Source organism: Mya arenaria, chromosome 9 (genome assembly GCF_026914265.1).
Source record: "Mya arenaria isolate MELC-2E11 chromosome 9, ASM2691426v1".
In the NCBI taxonomy this organism is placed as follows: domain Eukaryota; kingdom Metazoa; phylum Mollusca; class Bivalvia; order Myida; family Myidae; genus Mya; species Mya arenaria.
The window spans coordinates 2,564,332-2,585,727 of NC_069130.1; the positions used below are offsets into that span (position 1 = coordinate 2,564,332).

A 21,396-nucleotide genomic window follows, 5' to 3' on the forward strand; every position below is an offset into this window, starting at 1 on the left:
ATGCATTATAGGATTTTCTAAAAACTTGGCATGGAGGTTCACCACATGAGGCGAAGTTTCACAGGTACATGTATGGTTCAACTGTTATTCTGTGTTGCAATTGCATAGAAGAGCATTGTGTCTGCATCAATGGCTCTTTCAACGGGCTCAACATGTGGCCATTGGGCGTCTAGTTAGATATATTTGGTACAAAACCATACAATTAATGTAGTTACCATATTTTCCTTTTATAAACAAGAACAGTGCATTCAATATAGGGTAAAAGTTTTTTCATTTATATTATTGGGTTAAACTATTGTGCATTTTTCTTTCATCTTGAACAATGTTTATGTTATGAAATTTACACAGTACAATAAAGGTATCACTAATTTCTGTTTAAGTAGGTTTATAGGTGCATTTGAGCTTGGCTGCCTTTTAGCGATCATTGAAGCAATATAACTTTATTACTTAAGGCTTAGTGTGTTTCTATAAGGCTCTTGATTTACATGAATATTTTAATATCAGAAAAGCATCATAATACATTTTCCCCTTCTGTCTGCACCTCTTCCCACAAAAGACAAACAAAAACCTTTCATGTAGCAGCTTACTCTAAACACGACAAAACAAGTTCGAATAAGGAAAATGAATTTTCAGCCGGCCTTAAAGGGGCTAGACACCAGATGGTCACAAAATTGGCAAATACATTATTTTCACAAAACAAGCCTACAATTGTCAATACCAGCTAAAAGGAGGCGGATAATACATCATTTTACATGATAAGAATATTATTTTGTCGCTATCTCTGCTGAATTAACCCATTTAAAATAGTGCATAATGGTTTCCCAGTAATTAGATTGTGTATATTTAGCATATATAAAAGTCATATTAATACAGATACATCTACTGATATAATTTTTAAATCGACTGGGTTTTACGTGGTAGACAAACCCAGTTAAGATCTTATTGGAAAAATATGCAAAAACTGCTAAAGTTGCATGTGTCATTCGTTTTAAGCGATGTGATACAACAGGTAGTAAGATTCAATGCTTTTTACACTACGATATAAATTTTTTGTAAGTTTTTGAAATTTTTTTTTTTTTCCATGCAATTGTATCATCTGGTGTCTAGTCCCTTCAAAATATTGAAGATCTGCTCTTATGACCTTCCAGTTTATCCGAGGTCAAGGGCAGCAAGTCTCCGGATGATGATGATGATGATGTATACGAAGTTCCGCAACTTCGGCGATACAACAGCGACTCTGGCTATGAGAAGGCGAAAGATATGTCTCCCCTGAGTAAATCCACAAGCTCTGAGGAACAAGCTCAAGTGTTTGGTAATGAGTCCAGCAAGTTGTTTAACTCTGACTGTGTCATAGCACATAAACTAAGTCTAGGGTTATGCTTTTTTGTGATGAAAAAAGTTTGTGGTAGATATAAAATGCAGAAATATGTATTAAGCTTGTCTGCTTCCCAATTTTGTGTCGCCTTTTCAGGCAACTATATGTATTGTGGCATCAGCAAAACCTTGTGCAGACAATAACATTTATATTAATTACCTAATCATGATCCAGACTTTGTGACATGGTTTGTAGGCATAATAATCGGATTAATTTTGATTGTTTAATAAATCTCCTGAGTTGGTCAGTCTATTACAAATTTTGCTCTTTTAATTTTAAAATTTATATTATAATTGATCTGATTATGATGGGCCCTCCAAACAATTTACACTTTCAATTTCGCATAATTCTAGTTACGGTCCAGTCTTTCTTCTAAACTCCTCATAATGGATGTAATAATAGCCAGGAAACACACTCAAGTGATGTAGTACATTCAGCTTCCAGCTAAAATGCATCTCAAATTATTTTTTTTGTAGCAACAGGAATTGGTAAAAGATACAAATATCATATACATCTATAATTATATATGTCTAAAACTTCTATAATTATGCATGGAATAGAGTGTATTGAAAAGAATTAAGAGTTAAAAGTTGTTAAAGGATTAATGTATTTATTGCAGGCATCCCAAAGCCACCACCTCTTCCCCCTCGTAGAGACAGGGCCTCATCGGACGCAGCCAGTCGCTCATCAATTGGTAGTATCTTAGATGAACATATCATCACAACCCCAGATGCGAAGTGTGGGGATCATAGTGAAAGCTTGGATAGAAAGAGTACACATTCTGCTGAGGGTATGTATACATGTGTATTAATTAGCTTTATATAAGTATGCATAATATTAAAAGTCAGTCATCTTTGGTAGTAGGTGAAAATGAAAGAGGTTTATTAGTAATGTCCTAGATGTCACATTTAATCTATGGCACTGGGGGCAATAACTATGCAATTTGACACTGAGGGTGGATCAAATTAAAGTGTACCGGTGACAAAAGTAAATATGTCTTCCATGGTGAAGCTTGTTATTGAATGAGTTGTTTGATTTCTTTGTTACAGAGGAGTATGATGCGATGTCAGTGGGGTCCCCTGATGACCCCTCAGGCTCATTTATCCAGCCCCGGACACCAGACCATATCAGACTGCCCAGGTCAACTTTGTTAAATAATTATATCAAGTAATGTTGGGTGATTCTGGTTAATCTTATAACAATATGAACATCCTAGGCCCTGTACAACTGTCTAATGGTATTTTAAGACCCAAATTTGTAAGTGTGCCCTTCCTCACAGTTGTGCATGCTCAAATCTTCAGTCATGGTCATAATTATGGTAGGCTTTTTATAATAGGTCCAAATCTTGGAAATATTGTGAGGGCCCACTCTCCATGCCTTGTGATTACCCTTAAGTTCTCAAGGTTATGACCACTGCATTAGAATAATTGTTCCATATTCCTTTAGACCCACAAGGAGAAAAGCCCGAGCCCAAAGAAAGCTAGGAAAGTCTCTAACATCACTTTGGGAAGTCAGCCAACCATACCAGGCATTGGATGATGTGGTGATCTCCGGTGAGCTTTACTACCGAAGCAAGCTTTCTTGGACCAAGAAATTAGCAGCCTTAACCAATGGCAGGCTGGTCTGCTATAAGGTAATCTAGTGTGTGTGTGTGTGTGCGTAAGTTTATTTATACTCACACTCCGGCCTTGCCTATTTGGCGAGTGCTCAGATAAGATTTTTAGTCATTCTAGGTTTTTGGAGCATAGTGCACGCACAGAATGTAACCCTGTTTAGAGCTACCCTGGTTCTTTATCATGCACCAGTGTATAGAACTGTAATAAGGGACCCCCATTTAATGTCCCCCTCGACGATGATTAGTATTTTTAGTGGTGTGGCTGGGAATCGAACCTGCCATCCCTGGGGTGCCAGTCAAGTGTATTACCACTACACCACGGATCTGCCGTTATCTAGTTTGGGATAATCTTCTTTATAGTTGTACATAAGCAGTCATGGACATGCCATTACTGATTTAATGATTAGCAAACTAAGTGTTACTATCTAATCATAACATTAAAAATGTCAAAGCGAGGCATAATTATGTAGAACCTGATTGTGTCATGGGTCTTATTGATATAAGATAGAATTATGTCTGCTGTTGGCTTATTGAACAAGTAAGTGTAAGAAAAGAATTTATTTAATCCAAACATGTGTGCATTTGTTGGTCTAGGTGTTACTGTTATGACAAACAAACACAATAGATATAGATAATCCAACAACAGACTTTAAATAATTACAAATTTTCTATCAGTTTTACAAAAAGTAACTATAAATTAGTAATGCTAAAAATTAAACACATTGAAGAAAGAAAAATGTCAATGTCCAAAGCCCAGAAGTTCACAAAAGATCTTTACTGATCCTGGTATTTTTAACATCCACTGAATTGAATCTTCACAAAGCAATGAATACACTATATGAGTGCCCAAGGGTCGGATTTTTCTATCCAGAACTGAAACACATGATTGATATTTTCCAAGCACACTTTAAATTGCATAGTTTGTGAAAAATATATATTAGAAAAGCAAATTTTTGTACATTTCTCTAACAAATGTTTACTGATGTCATGATGCACAGTAATTTTTATTCACTGCATACGTCAAGAAGTTCCTTCAGTTTCACGTCTCTTAAGGGTTATTTTGTTCTGTTTTTAAGGTATGTTTGTAAAGTTAATGTTTATGAACCTCATCTATTGAAATATCATAATTATTGTTACATAAAGTGTGTAATAAAAGAAATGAAAAGTATTACATCACAGCCTGTGTCACTCATCTGGCATGGGGGTGCCAGATGGAGTTTTCCGGCGCGACTGAATTCACCGGAAATGTATCTGGTATGCTAGAAAAGGTTACAATGTTATCCTCAAAGAATAATTTAATTAATTCCAAGATTTAAAATAAAATTTTAGCACTGTGAAACTTGAACTTTACCCAAAGACCAATGATCAGAGAAGTTTGCATTTAAATAATTAATAAGAATGTTCCAGAACATAAATTATACTATAAAATCATCAAGAACCTTCTTCCAAAAAAACCATGGCTTACCAGTGCTCCCTTGGTGATATACTAATGTAAGGGGGGATATGGCTGACCATTGCTCCCCCTGGCGATATTCTACTATAAGGGCGCATATGACTGACCAGTGCTCCCCCTGTCGATAGTCTACTATAAGGGCGGATATGGCTGACCATTGCTCCCCCTGTCGATAAGGGCGGATGTGGCTGACCAGTGCTCCCCCTGCTGATATACTACTATAAGGGCAGATGTGGCTGACCAGTGCTCCTCCTGGCGATATACTACTATAAGGGCAGATGTGGCTGACCAGTGCTCCCCCTGGCGATATACTACTATAAGGGCAGATGTGGCTGACCAGTGCTCCCCCTGGCGATATACTACTATAAGGGCGGATATGGCTGACCAGTGCTCCCCCTGGTGATAATACTACTATAAGGGCAGATATGGCTGACCAGTGCTCCCCCTGGTGATATACTAATGAGTTCATTGGATGTGGCTGACCAGTGTTCTGTCCAGCTGATTATTAACAGACAATAATTAGATTCTGAAAGTGTTCCCAGCTCTCTACACTGATGAAGGGAAATAACTGACTTATTTTATATCTTTCTCTTACGCAGTGATCTCCCATGCTGTTACACTGTCCATGAGCACTGCCACCAAATATGACTTTCAGTTGAATTTAAATTACAAAATAAAATAAAACAGAAAGATAATCACAAATTTACTCAGCAGTAAGATGACCTTGGCCATTGTCATATGATAGATAGATGGCCTGACAAGCAGAGGTGTGTCTAGACATTTTTTTAGGCAATTTGTTTTAAATTTTATGATGTATGAAGTAATTTAAATGCTTTTGGTTAATTGGTCAACTAACTAGTGGACGATATAAATATAATTGAAACCTAACCTACGGGGCTTATCATTATAACATTGGTAAAGTGAGTGGAATGGTTAAGGTAACAAATATCATCAAAATGTATTGAATAAAACTTAAGTACGATACAGGACAATTAATTGAGCTTGACTTAATGTAATCTTCCTAACCACCAAAGGAAAGATTTACTTCATAAATGGTCCATATATAGTTTATATTTAAAATGGTGACTGTATGCTAGTGTTATGCCGATGATCGATTATAATCGACAATTGATCAGAATGCCTAAGTCGGCGACAATCGATAGTAAACTTATAGAAATAAGGGACGTAACTGTTACCGACTAATTTTCTTTTCTAGTTAATGTTGAAATGTTAAGGTGTTACTATGTATCTAGTCATATTCTTACCAAGTCAGCAAGTCACTTCAGTACCTTATTACAACTTTTCGTTGTAATATAACTGCTATTGGATTGGTTCTCAACTTCCGATGTTTGTGGTTAAAAGTGATTTTAAAACATGTTTCCGTTTACTTCGTACCATGGGAGAATTTAGTTTTCTCAGGTTTCTGAAACTTTAAGGATTGTTTATGTTCTTGTAAAACATATAGAATACTAAACTGCTTGTCGTACTTGTTACTGACTGATTATTAAAAAGAAATTAATATCTTTCTTCGTGTTTATTTTACACATGTATACAATACTAAATGTAAGACAAAAATAAGAGCCTGTGGTCGCATGTTCTGTATTAGTAACTTGTAAACACTAAAAGATAGTTGCGTTCTAAATAAATGATGTAATTTATACAAAGAAATGTACTGACAATACTGTAAGGGAACATTGGTGCTTAACACTGGTGCATGTACTGTATCTGAATGCCTTAAATATGATGACCGAATATAATTAAATAATGATTAAATCAATTAATAACCGATCATTGATTGGTCTCATGAACCGATTATTGATAGTATTTTTTCTGTCCGATTCCCAACACTACCGTATGCTGTGATGGTTACATTTGACCAGGTAGTGTGTACGCAGACTTCAGAGCTCATGAGATTGAAAAGATCAGAATTTTAACAACATAACATATCTCCTTGTTTCAGGACCCTCCTGATCATATTGATAGTATTTCTAGCCATGATCATATTAATGGGCTTTTTACCCATGGTCATATTGATAAGTTTTTTCCACGGTCATATTGATGGGCTATCTAGCCATGGTCATATTAATGAGCTTTCTAGCCATGGTCATATTAAAGAGCTTTCTAGCTATGGTCATATTAATGGACTTTCTAGCCATGGTCATATTGAAGAGCTTTTAAGCCATGGTCATATTGAAGAGCTTTTAAGCCATAGTCATATTGAAGAGCTTTTTAGCAGAGCTTTCTAGCCATGGTCATATTAATGAGCTTTCTAGCTATGGTCATAATAATGGGCTTTCTAGCTATGGTCATATTAATAGGCTTTCTAGCCATGGTCATATTAATGAGCTTTCTAGCCATGGTCATATTAATGAGCTTTCTAGCTAGGGTCATATTAATGAGCTTTTTAGCCATAATCATATTAATGAGCGTTCTAGCTATGGTCATAATAATGGGCTTTCTAGCCATGATCATAAAATTATAGTGAACTTTCTAACTTTGTCCATCCACAGGTTGACAAGCTGGACACTCGACCCTCGTTTGTGATCATATTGATGGGATATCTAGCCACAGCCCACAAGCGTGACGGGAGGCGGAGCTACGAGATTCACCTGGACCATGACAGCTTTGAGTCTCATGTGTTCCTGTGTGACTTTAAGGAGTGGGCCGATATCTGGTGTGAGGTAGGGGGCAGTAATAATGTGCTCATATAACACACTTGATGTGCATGCTTGTTTATGATTGGCTGACTGCCAGTGTCTCTTTAGGTAGTAGGCAAACATTTGTTGTGAGGTACTAGGGGGTAATATATAAGTGAAATACCATTTTAACATGATCTTGGTATAATACTAAAAGCATAAATGCTGAATTCACAAAACATGGAAATATAGAGATAGGCCTCTACTAAGATATAATGGCAACAGATTTGTAAATTACCACTTTTTATACGCCCGAAGGGTCGTATTATGTTATGGCCTCCATCGTCTGTCCGTCTGTCTGTCCGTCTGTCCGTCCGTTAGCAATTCCGTGTCCGGGCCATAACTTGGTAACTAATAAAGCGATTTTCAAATAACTTTCTACAAATCATCACTACATTAAAAGGATGTGTCGCGCGCAATTTCCAGGTCCATACCTCAAAGACTAGAATCACCATGGGGGTGCGTTAACAAATCCGTGTCCGGGCCACAACTTGGTCACTAATAAAGTCATTTTCAAATAACTTTATACAAAGCATCATTACATTAAAAGGATGTGTCGCGCGCAATTTCCAGGTACATACCTCAAACACTAGAATCACCATGGGGGGGACGTTAGCAATTCCATGTCCGGGCCATAACTTGGTAACTAATAAACCGATTTTCAAATAACTTTTCACAAATCATCACTACATTAAAAGGATGTGTCGCGCGCAATTTCCAGGTCCATACCTCAAAGACTAGAATCACCATGGGGGTGCGTTAGCAAATCCGTGTCCGGGCCACAACTGGGTTACTACTAAAGCAATTTTCAAATAACTTTATACAAATCATCTCTACATTGAAAGGATTTGTCAAGCATGCTTTCCAGGTCCGTACCTGAAAGGCTAATTTCACAGGGGGGTGTTAGCAATTCCGTTAGCAATTCCGTGTCCAGGCCACAACTTTGTGTTACTACTAATAAAGGAATTTTTAGAAAACGTGTCCTAGCCACAACTTTGTAACCAATAAAGCAATTTTTAGATAACTTTATACAAATTATTGCTACATTAAAAGGATGTGTTGTGAGCTCTTTCCAAGTCCTGCTACTTTTAAACTTGTATTCTCAGATTTTCTAAGGAAGTTTCAGATATTCTATTTTTTTTATAAAAATATTTCATTTCATAAAATCTGATTCCATATTAGTACGTCCTTCATTGCACTACTTACCAGTATGTATGTTGTTTTACAATTATTCTATGTTGTAAAAAATACTGTTGAACAAAGGTTTTTATTAGCACTGCTATTAACTTAAGTATCATTAAAGTTTCAATATTGGAAGTTTAAGCCTTTGTTGTAAACACTTCACACCTAGTAAGCAGTATACTAGCATAACCTAAATGTTTATTAAAGACCTCAAGCCGAATCTTCTTCGGGCGTATAATGCTCCGTTTCGCGGTGCTCTTGTTAACTTGAGTTTGGAATAACTTAAAATAGACAAAAGCTCCATTTATAGATACAGTCGAAACTCGTTGGCTTGATATCTCATGGCTCGATATCCTCGTTGGCTCGAACCAAATTAAAAGGACCGATTTTTATTTACTCTTTGTTCATATAAATTTCGATCGGATGGCTCGATATCTTGAGGGTCGATATTTCTCCACGCTCGAAGTGGTTTTCGCGGTCCCAAACAAGAATTTCACACTTTGATTTGGTTTCTTGGGTCAATGTCATTTTCGCGGGTTCAGTTAAGAATCTCAGGCCTTGATTTGTTTGATTGGCTTCATTTAGCACAAGGCGCTAATCGATTAAAATTGCTTGACTGATATTATAATTATTGTCGAATTTAAATGGTTTAAAGTTTGAATAAACATGCCATCACTTTAAGTTATGTCTCTAATTGTTATCCATCCCTAAATTACTATGCATTTAGATATAACTTTTAAGCTATGTTTGTGTTACCCACTGTTTACAATTGCTTGTTTTCGCATAAAAGTATTTTTATTATAAATAAAAAATAAAATGATATTTTCTAATAATCGAATAAGTCATATTACGAAATTTAGGGTGCGTAACTATGCCCAATAAATACTCTTGTGGAGATAGCGTAGCCAATAACAAATGAGGTTAATAAGACTTTATGTAACAAATGAAAAAATAACTCAATATTCTCGAGGCTCAAAGTACTTTGGCCGGTCCCTAGAATATCGAGCCATCGAGTTTCGACTGTAATGTCAAATCAAACCATATTGTTGCTATGACAAGAGAATAAGCATGAATGTCTTTCCTTCCATTCCGAAAAAACTGGATTCTTCTATGACTTAAGAAGTATAAAAGTAAGATTGATGAATCTTGGTGTACAAGTAGTAATTACAAAGTATTATCTTTTAAAAATATCGTAACTATGGCAACAAAAACAGTTCTATTTTTGACTTGTTATCATTGCATTTTGCAGCACCTTAATGCCGCAGCTGAAGGTCAGAGAGCCCAAGGACCTGTTGTCCATCTAACAAGAGAAGCCCTGTCGGACAAAACTGACCCACTATCTTACAGACTAACCAAGGTAGAACATTATTGAAGTAAAAGAAATAAAAGAATTTAAAGTGATAAAATTATGATTACATTTTTAGCTCATCTGATTTTCAAAGAAAGACCTTGAAAAATGTTGTGATCGGCATCGGCAATTCTAATCAGCAACACATGTTACCTGAGAGAGAATACTGGCATGTATTAAAGGAAGGCTCATTACTCTGGCTTAAAAAGTAAGTAGTGCCCCTATTTAGACATAAATACCCAGACTATCATTGGAGTTCACTTACTCCGCACTCTTGTTGTCCTAAATCAAGTTTTATTATGTAAACTGGGTATTTTTGTAGGCAAGCCCTGCTCACTCAAGTTCCAATGTGTCGCTAGCAGGCAGTGACAGCGTGGAATCAGATTGCGGCAAGGTCAAGAAACATGGTGAGTATGGGCTTTGGTTTTAAGGCCTGGTTTAACAAATATCTAGCTTGAATCCCTGGTTTATTGCCCTGATGTGACTGCAGGGTGCCAAATTTACTGTATATTATTTATCAGCTAATTGCCATTTAGGGCCATGTTTAAATCAAAAAGGGCTGCACCAGTTATGCTTTGATTGTTCAGAGATCTAATCAATGATACACCAGAGACCAAAAAAGATAAAGACCAATACACAGCCTTGGACAATACCCCAGATGGGGAGGAGAGTGTTGGGGGGCAGGGGTCACTTACACGAACCAGCCGTTCAAGTTCTACTCGTGTGAAACTAAAATGTTTAACTCTAGCTTCCATATTTGTTATGAAAGATTTTACTTAATTTCAGACCATTCTACAAGTAAGAGTGCCAAAGTGGGACAGATAGCACACCGTGCGTCATTATTCTTTGACTCTCTCAGTAAACGCTCATCTGTGAAGAAAAGTCTCAATCGCTTATCCAGTCTAGACCGTGCTCCCTCACTTCCGGGATTGACTGGCTCAGAATTAGAGAATGCAAGGGCTGAGAATGCTGGGTCAAATGCTTATAAGTAAGTGAACAATATCACAGACCTATAAACCATGGTTTATGTGTCTGTGCCAGTATGTAACAAAGTTATATGCTCTTAAGAAAACCTTTAAGTCACATAACCAGTCTAGACTGTGTTGTGCACAGCATAGCTTGATTGGCTCAGAATTTGAGTGAACACAGGCTAGCTCAGAGGTGTATAATTAAGCTACTAGTACCGTATTTAACAAAGTTATATTCTGTAAAGAAAAACCTTAAGTCACATAACCAGTCTACACTGCAAGTCTCACTTCATGGTTGACTGGGTCAGAATTGGATAACTCACAGATAGGGGTCACATGCTTGGCAGAAAATAACCAGTCAATTAATTTAACATATATATTATCAAGAAAATTTTCGTATAAGACCTTTAGATTAATAATTTAAAATAAAAGTTCTGTGTATTAACTGACAAGTCAATAACGTTTTAGAATAATTATATACATTCACAAACAAAGGTTTGAGTGTGAAATACATGTTCAAACTTAAAAGTAGGACAATATGTGGTATATCATGTATAATACCACTTTTTTACCTCCACATTGCAGGCAACTGATAGGCACGTCCAGTTCGCAGAAATCCCTGCCAGATATGATAATCCCTCGAACCCCTGGACCACCAGAGTTGAGAATTGTAGAGGAGGTTTCACCAGCAGAGGTCAAGAAGCATATCAAACACCAGGGTAGGGGCTCTTTGCATGAATCAGGCCAAGATCAACAGTAACTTTGTTATTAGCCTACCCTTGTCTCTTGTGTTTTGGGGGTCACTAGATAAAGGGTCAAGTTCATGGTAAACAATCTTATGTTTTGTCCTAGAACCATCAAACTTCTTTTGTAGCTTGCCTATGACCAGTAGACCTTAGTGTTTTTGGGGTCAATAAGTTTAACATCAACACTCTAATGAACATTTTGACGCACAATAACTTAAATTACGAGCAGTTTGACTTCGGAACATGATACTTCATTAATAGCTTGTCTCTTACCAATAGATGACCCTAGTGTTTTGAGGGAGCAGCAGTCTTATGAACATTTTGTTGCACAATAACCCAAAAGTCGTTTGACTTAAAAACATGAAACATCACTGGCTGGTGGCCCTTCAATATTAAATGGCCACTATTGTTTGAGGTTAAGAGTTGATGTTTATTTTTATTTTGAACTCATTGTCTGCACAATAATGTGATCTTTCATCATGAAACCAGTGGTAGATGACATTGACCAGCAGATGACCGCTATTGAGTTTGAGGTCAAAAGTCAATTATCAATGCATTTTTCATAAAATAACTCTATTGAATTATTGTGCTCAGACAGCACAATGTGACAAATATCCCTTGTCAGTTTATTTAGTTGTAAATTAGAATGTTATCCCCTCTGATATTGAGCTCTTCGTGGTGAAAAGTTGTCAAAGCCTCACCCACAAAATATCAAACAGAGGCTTAATACATGTATATATATATATATATATATATATGTATGTGATGTCATTTTGTGTTTGATGATACTGATATTTATGAAAGACTAAAACTCCAAGTTAAAGTTAATGTTTATTCCTTTGAATGTACCGGTACATCTTGTTCAGCTAGTACTGCTTGTATTCTGTTGGTGACTACTCTATTAAAGTGGTATGGCATAGTGGTCTAACTAAAAAGTCTGACAAACTATTTTAATGTTGTAGTCTGACATGGTAGTTGAGCATAGTGCAGTCGAATCTCATTTTGTCCAAATCTGTTATCTCTGATATTCTGGCTATATCAAACTTTTTTTAATGTGTTGACTTAATATGTTAAACACTTGTTGTATTTCAAAAAAAAATTAACCTCGAAGTATTTCCTGTGGTCCCAACAGCTTTGACATAGCACGAGTTTTGACTATAGTCTGATGAAGCAGTCTGACATAATAGTCTGGCATATTAATCTGACTTGGAACTTTAGCATTGAAGTCTGGAAAAGTAGTGTGATAAAGTAGGCTGACTAGGTAGTCTGGCATATTAGTCTGAGTAACAAGTCTGACCCAGTAGTCACACCATGTTCATGTAGTCTGACATTTTAGTCTGGCAAAGTAGTCTGAAAAAGTAACCTCGCTAAGTAGTATGACAACGTAGTCTGGCATAGTTAGCTGACATACGGTATTACTCAACAAAGTAGTCTGAAATAATAGTCTAACAATCAGTATAGTACTTTACATGCATTAAACATAATGACTCTGTAAATTACTTTAAAATCAGTTTAGGGTTTAGGTTTCCAAATACATTGTTTGTTATTATTCCCCAGGTTTCCTTGACATATACAGCAGTTTCAACAAGCGTAAATGGGGCAAACGGTGGTGTATTGTACACGAGAATAACTTTGAATGTTACCGCTCCCCGACCAGCGACACATGTGAACTTGAATTCCTCCTACGGAACTGTGCACTGCAGCGGGCAATCAAAGAAACCAGCAGTGAACTCGGTCTCATGTTGACGGAGAATAATCGTGAGAAAATCACCATTGAGGTATGTTACAATGCAAGCATGCTATTGCCTTGCAACGTTTATTGTTATGCCTAGTCATTTAGGCTCTGTATATATATTGAATAATAATAAAGGTTACAGTCCATCATCGGGAACTGCGTTCAAAACCTCTCTAAATGTTAGAGTTAGATTCATCATTCACATTGTGTTATTGTTAGCCTACACAGAGCCCTTAAGTTGGTCGAACCATCGCAGTGCTCATGGTTAAGCCTTTGGATGGCATAAACAAGCACCATATATTTTAAATTTTAATTTTTAAGAATTCAAAAAGTTGTTTCTCTAACAAAATACTTACCAAAATCACATTAAAATCATATTGTGATTGTAATTTGCTTATTTCTCTACACTTTATATAGTTTAACACCTGGAAGCAATAATTGGGATTCTGATTGTTATAAAATTAATTTTTTTGCCCAATCCGCATCTCCTTAGCCTGTTTTAAAAAGGTTAATGTTTGTAGGGTTTAGCAGTCAATTGTGTAAACTGGTTTATTCAGTGGTTTGGTAAAAGATAGCCGTAATATTTCTCCAATCATTGCTATTAACCAATCCAATCATTGCTATTAACCAATCCAATCATTGCTATTAACCAATCCAATTATTGCTATCAACCAATCCAATCATTGCTATTAACCAATCCACTCATTGCTATCAACCAATCCAATCATTGCTATTAACCAATCCAATCATTGCTATCAACCAATCCAATCATTGCTATTAACCAATCCAATCATTGCTATTAACCAATCCAATTATTGCTATCAACCAATCCAATCGAATCCAATCATTGCTATCTGAACTAATCCAATTATCTAAACGTACAATGTATAATTGAAGATAACTGGTGAATAACTTGTCAGAGGTTTATAGAATTAGCTGCTGGTGACAAATATCTGGAAGCAAGCAACATAAATCTTTTACTTAGATTTACTGTCAGTGACATTTACTTTTTTGTTACTCTTTCGTCAGCCCGTGAGCTGGTCAGAGCTGGGCTCGTGGTTACGGGTTCTCATGGCAGAAACAAGCACACCCTCCACCCCTGATGGGCTCCAGGGATATATGGATGATACGCATCCGTACCATGAGGCTGTGGAAATCACCAGGAAACCACAAGCTGTACGTTAACATTTTAACTTTTTAAAAATCTTTGTCATTGTTTTACATCTGAAGCAACTATATATAAAACAGGGGTGAAAACTCTGACAGTAGCCACCAAAGCGCAGGTCTTGACTGTGTGTTTTGAATATTTACTGCTTATGACAAAATTTTCTTAAATTGTAACTTTATCATGAAAGAAATATTTTACTGATGTGCATCTTTATTCTGTTTATCATTTAACTGATTTATGTGTCTTAATTTGCATTTTCAGTCCACTGCCAAATCACAAAACAGTAAAGCTAGGACCAAAAACGTGGATAGGGACAGTGGTATTTGCTCTTCAGAGTCAGCTGATGGGAGATTTGGTTCCCTGGAGAGGGCCTCAAAAGGCTCACCTACAGCCTCAACTGTGATCACTGTACATAAAGACTTCTCTGATTCTAGTCTTCCTAGAGTGAGTGTGCAGGAGACTGGTGCTATTTATACCATGGTCAGGAAGTCTAGTGGGGCTGGTTCCCAATCTGGGCCCAGCTTGACCAGCTCTATTACAGGGGTGACAGTTCAAGCCGGGAACAAAAAAGGAGAATCAAGCACAGCAGAGAACTTGATTGGTGGGAAAGATACTCAAAAAATAAGTGCAATGAATGCTTCCCATACATCAGAGTTAGATGAAAGTGGGTTGTTTGAAGACTTTGAAGCAAATATAGCCCCACTGGAGTACAAAAGGGGTGAAAGCCTAGTTGATGAAATTATGTCGCAATTTCAGACCCAACTAAGTAGTTCATTTTCAACAAACAGTGAATCCAGTGAACAAATATGTGGGACAACTGAACATGATAATAAAAACCATGAATCCAGTGATACCCATGGACTAGTTATTGAAGACCCAAATGATGCTGGACAAGACAAGAAATCAACAAAAGCACTTTCAGACCTTAGTAGAAGTTCAGATCCATCAAAAAGGTCGAGTTTTGGAAGAAATATGTTTTGGTCCCATGAAGATCAGCAGGAAATTCTAGCTGAGCTGAGAACCAGACTAGTGCAGTTGAAACAAGACAGGTTGGTCACATAGTAAATTTCAATATACTCATACCTCATTGCTGCATTTCAAATATACTTAAGGATTTCAAATTTTGGTTTAGTGCAAAAATGTTGCTGATGATTCTGTTTTAATTTAATTTATGTTGAAACATAATCAGATTTGTTTAATTTGATGTGGAATGTTAATTAACTTGAAGTACTTGGAAGAATCTAGAAATTAATCAGATTTTTAATTATTTTTTTTATAATTAGAAATCAGTTGAAGTTGGAAAGATGCTTTAAACCTGTACAATCTGGATTATTTTATTTTTCAGGATAACAATCAGAAACAGAAAAGAAAAAGTTACCTGTAGCATTGACAGAGAATTTCTAAGTGCTGAATTTGACAGACTTGACAGAGAATGTAAGAAAGTTGCTGATGAGATTAAATCTATTGAAGAGGAAGCAGCCAAATACTCAGCCAAACAGGTTAGTGAGAGGAGATTCTCTGACATGGATGCAATAGTTGATTATGTTATAGAAGAAGAGGAGATTAGTGCTATCGAAGAAGAAGTAAGTGTAATTGATGAAGAAGAAGTTGAATTTATTGAACTCACTGAGATTAAGTTAACATGTGTTCCTGAAGATATCGTAGGTGAACTTGAACATGATAATAATAAAGAAACAGTAGTTGATTATAATGAGGAAACAAATGGTGATTTGAAAGGTGATTGTAAAGAAGAAACAGAAGGTAAACTGAAAGGTTATTGTAAGAAAGAATTGGAAAAGGACGCTAATGAAAGGGCAGAAAACATTGAACATCAGGAGTTTACAGTTTGTAATGATGAAGTAACTTTAGAAAAAAGTTTTGCTAATGAAATTGTGACATCCGATGGTAAAAAATCTGAATATTTAGGACAAACAAATGTTGAATCTGTTAATTTTATTGATACCAGTTTAATCCATTCAAGAGATGACAAAGATGTTTCAAAAATACAGAATAGCAATATAGAAAGATCATGTAATTTAAACTCAGAAGAAAAATGCCATGATATAGAAGAGGAAAAATGTATAAATAATGGAGAAAGTAACTCAGGGCTAAATGATGGCAATGGTGATGCCAAAGTGATGGAAACTGATGATACTGAAGCAGTGGAGAAAATAAATACTGAAATTGAAACTCATAAAGCAGGATGTGAAGACCCAGGAACAGATCAATTAGAACATGGACTTAGTGAAGATAAAAGAGAAATTAATATAAACAATAACAAAGTTGCAAGTGAGCTGAAGCAGTGTTGTTCTGTTTCTAAATAAAGGAAAGAGTGGAAAGATTTGTCATCTAACAAATAGCAACTGAACCTCTACTTCAAATTGAGAGTTCCAAAATATGTTTTATTTGTAAAGCATTTAAGAAAAACAAATAATTGTGAATAACCTAATCATAACTCTTCTAGCTAGAAGTGAAAGCAGTCTGGGATGGAAACTGTTAGATGGATAGACAAGCATGCGTAACATCAGTTGCAATCTGAAAGAAATTGATGCCATTAGAATTGCAAAACTGATGAAACTGGACAGGGCAAGGGGAGTTTAAAGAACCCTGACCTTGACTCTAAAGGTCATGCACCCTAGCTTCCGGCAACAGTTTTTTTATCCAATAATTCTAAGATTTACGTTTTATTTGTTTATTTTGAAGACTAATGATAATTATTATATTCAAATGCATTAGGTTATATTTTTTCTTCGAGATGCCTGTTTGTGCACTTACTTGTATTTGCAAAAGTGCCTTATGTATTCAAATGCCAATTTCATTTATCAACTGTAAATGCAAAAGAAATCTTGCTATAAGTAAGAATATATTGTGGAAAATCTGAAAGACTAAGAAGGTTAAAGCAACATGTAGCGAGTGAGCCATTCTTTGACATTAAAATTCTTCAAAGTTTTGAGCAAGCAGGGATCCACATTATGATGTTTTGTCTGTTATGTTATAAAACTGCGAAATTTAACATTAAGCATGGTATTTATTTGAGACTGATAGGTGATCTCCTTGGCTAATAATGTAGGTCATTATCTAAATTTGCTTTTATGACATGCTTTATTTATAATCTACCAATTGGCTGTAGTGTGTGTGTGTGTGTGTGTGTGTGTGTGTGTGTGTGTGCTGAATATTATGAATGAAAATTACATATAGACTGTGCAACAGTTTATTATATTCGTATACATTTCATTGCCTTGTTTGAATTTAAATGAGAAATCATTTTATTTATGCTAACCGAATATTAACATGTAAATAACTGCTGAAAATTTTACATTTAAGAGTATACGCTATTTCTGTTATTCATTAAATATTACTATATTTTTTACATTATTTATTGATATTGTTTTATTTTTAAAAATAACATCATGTGCTAAAACAATTGTTTACCGTGTTGTTTTTTACCTGTGTAATATTATAAAGCAGCTCTCTGAGTCAATTTTACTCGACCATTTTGGAAAGAAAGAATCAAGTACATTTATTTTCATTCCCTTCTCAGAATCATGCAAAAACATTAATTAGATATTGCTCAAAACATGTTTTGAAAATTCAAGGGCCATAACTCCGGAATGAATACTGCTACAGATATGACTGATTATGGAAAGCGATCGACATATTATCATATGCCCATTCCCATTGTCTAGGAAAAAAATGTTTTATTCAGTAATAAATTATATTGTTTGTTGTAAAGCATCTGCGTTTGTTGCAAGATGAAATGCCTAGTTAAAGGAATGTTTGGCATGAAACCCGTGCTTTGCAACCCCTATTTATTGCACTGGTGACAAAGTGGGGGCCAATTTCCTGTGTATTTGTTTATTGGCTCAGGGTCATTTAGGGTCCATTTATATAATAAAACCTCCAAAACTGCACAGCAGGATACTCAGATCGGGTATCTGATAAGACGGTACCAGGCAATTAGATTAAGATCAATACACAAGGGTTGTGTACTATACACCGATTTAGGGGGAGGGTCACTTATAGAAAGCTTAAACTAGGCCTTTAAGGTACAGAGTGGCCATCTGTGTGTGTGTGTGTTTGTGTGTGTGTGCGTGTGTTTGTAAGTTTATTACGGGCCTTCGGGCGAGTGCTCCTGTAAGAGTTTTAGTCATATTAGTTTTTTTAGCATAGTGCTTAGACGGAATGTAACCCTGGTAAGGTCTACCATGGTTCTTTAACGTACACCTTACATCCCTCCTGGTAGAGGATTAGTACCTGCAATCCCTGGATTGAAGTCAAGTGTGTTACCACTGTACCACAGATCCGCTGCAATGGCCATTTCTCTCTGTTTTATACTTTTCTCTACTTTTAACAGTAAAAAACTGTTATGAAAGCCAGAATCTTACTAGTATAAATAGTTTCATGTGAATACTTTCAACGATTTTAGGGTAAGCCAAGGTTATTATAGACGAAAGTTTCCTTGTACTGTCATCAGTATTTGTTAATTAATTTGTTAATAATAAATTTGTTCAGAGGGCGGTCATTTTATCTTCAATATCAACAGAAAGCGGTTTTACCCCGTTTTCACCAAACGAAAAATCAATGATATTGAAAACAACAACAGTCTTTGGTACAATATTTTTTATACCCCCACAAACGAAGTTGGAGGGGGTATATAGGAGTGAGATTGTCGGTCGGTCGGTCTGTCGGTTTTTCATGGTTTCCGGACGATAACTCTTTTGGTACATAGGTGTAACATCAGAAGATACAGATCAAGTTCGATATTGGGGCTGGTGGGGCCAAGGTCAAGGTCACTGTTACTAAAAATAGAAAACGGTTTCCGGACGATAACTCATGAAAGGCAATACAGATTTGAATAATTTTTGGTACACAGGTGTAACATCAGAAGATACAGTTTGGTACACAGGTGTAACATCAGAAGATATAGGTCAAGTTCGATATTGGGGCTGGTGGGGCCAAGGTCAAGGTCACTGTTACTAAAAATAGAAAAACGGTTTCCGGACGATAACTCGTGAAAGGCTAGACAGATTTGAACAATTTTTGGTACACAGGTGTAACATCAGAAGATACAGGTCGAGTTCGATATTGGGGCTGGTGGGGCCGAGGTCAAGGTCACTGTTACTAAAAATAGAAAAACGGTTTCCGGACGATAAATCATGAAAGGCTGAACAGTTTTGAACAATTTTGGTACACAGGTGTAACATCAAAATATACAGGTCAAGTTCGATATTGGGGCTGGTGGGGCCAAGGTCAAGGTCACTGTTACTAAAAATAGAAAAACGGTTTCCGGACGATAACTCGTGAAAGGCTAGACAGATTTGAACAATTTTTGGTACACAGGTGTAACATCAGAAGATACAGGTCGAGTTCGATATTGGGGCTGGTGGGGCCGAGGTCAAGGTCACTGTTACTAAAAATAGAAAAACGGTTTCCGGACGATAAATCATGAAAGGCTGAACAGATTTGAACAATTTTGGTACACAGGTGTAACATCAGAAGATACAGGTCAAGTTCGATATTGGGGCTGGTGGGGCCAAGGTCAAGGTCACTGTTATTAAAAATAGAAAAACGGTTTCCGGACGATAACTAATGAAAGGCTAGACAGATTTGAACAATTTTTGGTACACAGGTGTAACATCAGAAGATACAGGTCAAGTTCGATATTGGGGCCAAGGTCAAGGTCACTGTTACTAAAAATAGAAAATGGTTTCCGGACGATAACTCATGAAAGGCTAGACAGATTTGAACAATTTTTGGTACACAGGTGTAACATCAGAAGATATAGGTCATGTTCGATATTGGGGCTGGTGGGGCCAAGGTCAAGGTCACTGTTACTAAAAATAGAAAAACGGTTTCCGGACGATAACTCATGAAAGGCTAGACAGATTTGAACAATTTTTGGTACACAAGTGTAACATCAGAAGATACAGTTTGGTACACAGGTGTAACATCAGAAGATATAGGTCAAGTTCGATATTGGGGCTGGTGGGGCCAAGGTAAAGGTCACTGTTACTAAAAATAGAAAAATGGTTTCCGGACGATAACTCATGAAAGGCTTGACAGATTTGAACAATTTTTGGTACACAGGTGTAACATCAGAAGATACAGGTCAAGTTCGATATTGGGGCTGATGGGGCCAAAGTCAAGGTCACTGTTACTAAAAATAGAAAAACGGTTTTCCGGACGATAACTCATGAAAGGCTAGACAGATTTGAACAATTTTCGGTACACAGGTGTAACATCAGAAGATGCATTTTGGTACACAGGTGTAACATCAGAAGATATAGGTTAAGTTCGATATTGGGGCTGGTGTGGCCAAGGTCAAGGTCACTGTTACTAAAAATAGAAAAACGGTTTCCGGACGATAAATCATGAAAGGCTAGACAGATTTGAACAATTTTTGGTACACAGGTGTAACATCAGAAGATACAGGTCAAGTTCGATATTGGGGCTGGTAGGGCCATGGTCAAGGTCACTGTTACTAAAAATAGAAACACGGTTTCCGGACGATAACTAATGAAAGGCTAAACAGATTTGAACAATTTTTGGTACACAGGTGTAACATCAGAAGATACAGGTCAAGTTCGATATTGGGGCTGATGGGGCCAAGGTCAAGGTCACTGTTACTAAAAATAGAAAAACGGTTTCCGGACGATAACTCATGAAAGGCTTATTTTTTGTCAGTTGTGTAACTTCTAAATTACACAACATATTTAAATAAAACAATACATGCATGATAAAAAAAAGATGCAGTGTGCAGTAACATTGAAGTTATGGCCTCTTTTCAAAGGAATGGTTTGCCATTCCTGTGTCCAGGCGGCATTTGGAGGTATTCGTCACTCCTCTAACAGCTCTAGTTTAAATATGTAACAGTATTTGTGACCAAGAATGTATATTTATGTGAAAATAACGACTCTAATGACAAATTTAATCCGGTTTAGATCACGGTCGGTATATATTGAACAACTTTGTCATTATCATTCAACATCGATGCCTTATACGACTATATATGATATCGCCTTGTGTTAAATGGTAGCGCGTTGTAGCGTTACAGGGATACATACGAAATGTAAAAAAAGTATCCCTGATCGCTCATTATTGTAGCTGTTG

The 21,396-nt window shown here is 36.4% G+C and overlaps 1 protein-coding gene across 1 annotated transcript in view; it reads left to right on the forward strand.

The window, feature by feature from the left end:
* The window catches only part of LOC128246628 (uncharacterized), a 40,347-nt gene extending 22,442 nt beyond the window's left edge, over positions 1 to 17,905 (forward strand). Inside the window, exons 5-17 of the mRNA XM_052964926.1 lie at positions 1,149 to 1,312; positions 1,995 to 2,165; positions 2,425 to 2,515; positions 2,822 to 3,008; positions 6,954 to 7,124; positions 9,571 to 9,678; positions 9,992 to 10,076; positions 10,456 to 10,657; positions 11,223 to 11,356; positions 12,941 to 13,161; positions 14,148 to 14,294; positions 14,548 to 15,335; positions 15,632 to 17,905. Coding sequence (XP_052820886.1) covers positions 1,149 to 1,312; positions 1,995 to 2,165; positions 2,425 to 2,515; positions 2,822 to 3,008; positions 6,954 to 7,124; positions 9,571 to 9,678; positions 9,992 to 10,076; positions 10,456 to 10,657; positions 11,223 to 11,356; positions 12,941 to 13,161; positions 14,148 to 14,294; positions 14,548 to 15,335; positions 15,632 to 16,610 — 3,448 coding nt within the window. The 3' untranslated portion in view covers positions 16,611 to 17,905. The remainder of the gene's footprint in view (positions 1 to 1,148; positions 1,313 to 1,994; positions 2,166 to 2,424; positions 2,516 to 2,821; positions 3,009 to 6,953; positions 7,125 to 9,570; positions 9,679 to 9,991; positions 10,077 to 10,455; positions 10,658 to 11,222; positions 11,357 to 12,940; positions 13,162 to 14,147; positions 14,295 to 14,547; positions 15,336 to 15,631) is intronic.
* Positions 17,906 to 21,396: the final 3,491 nt, after the last annotated feature.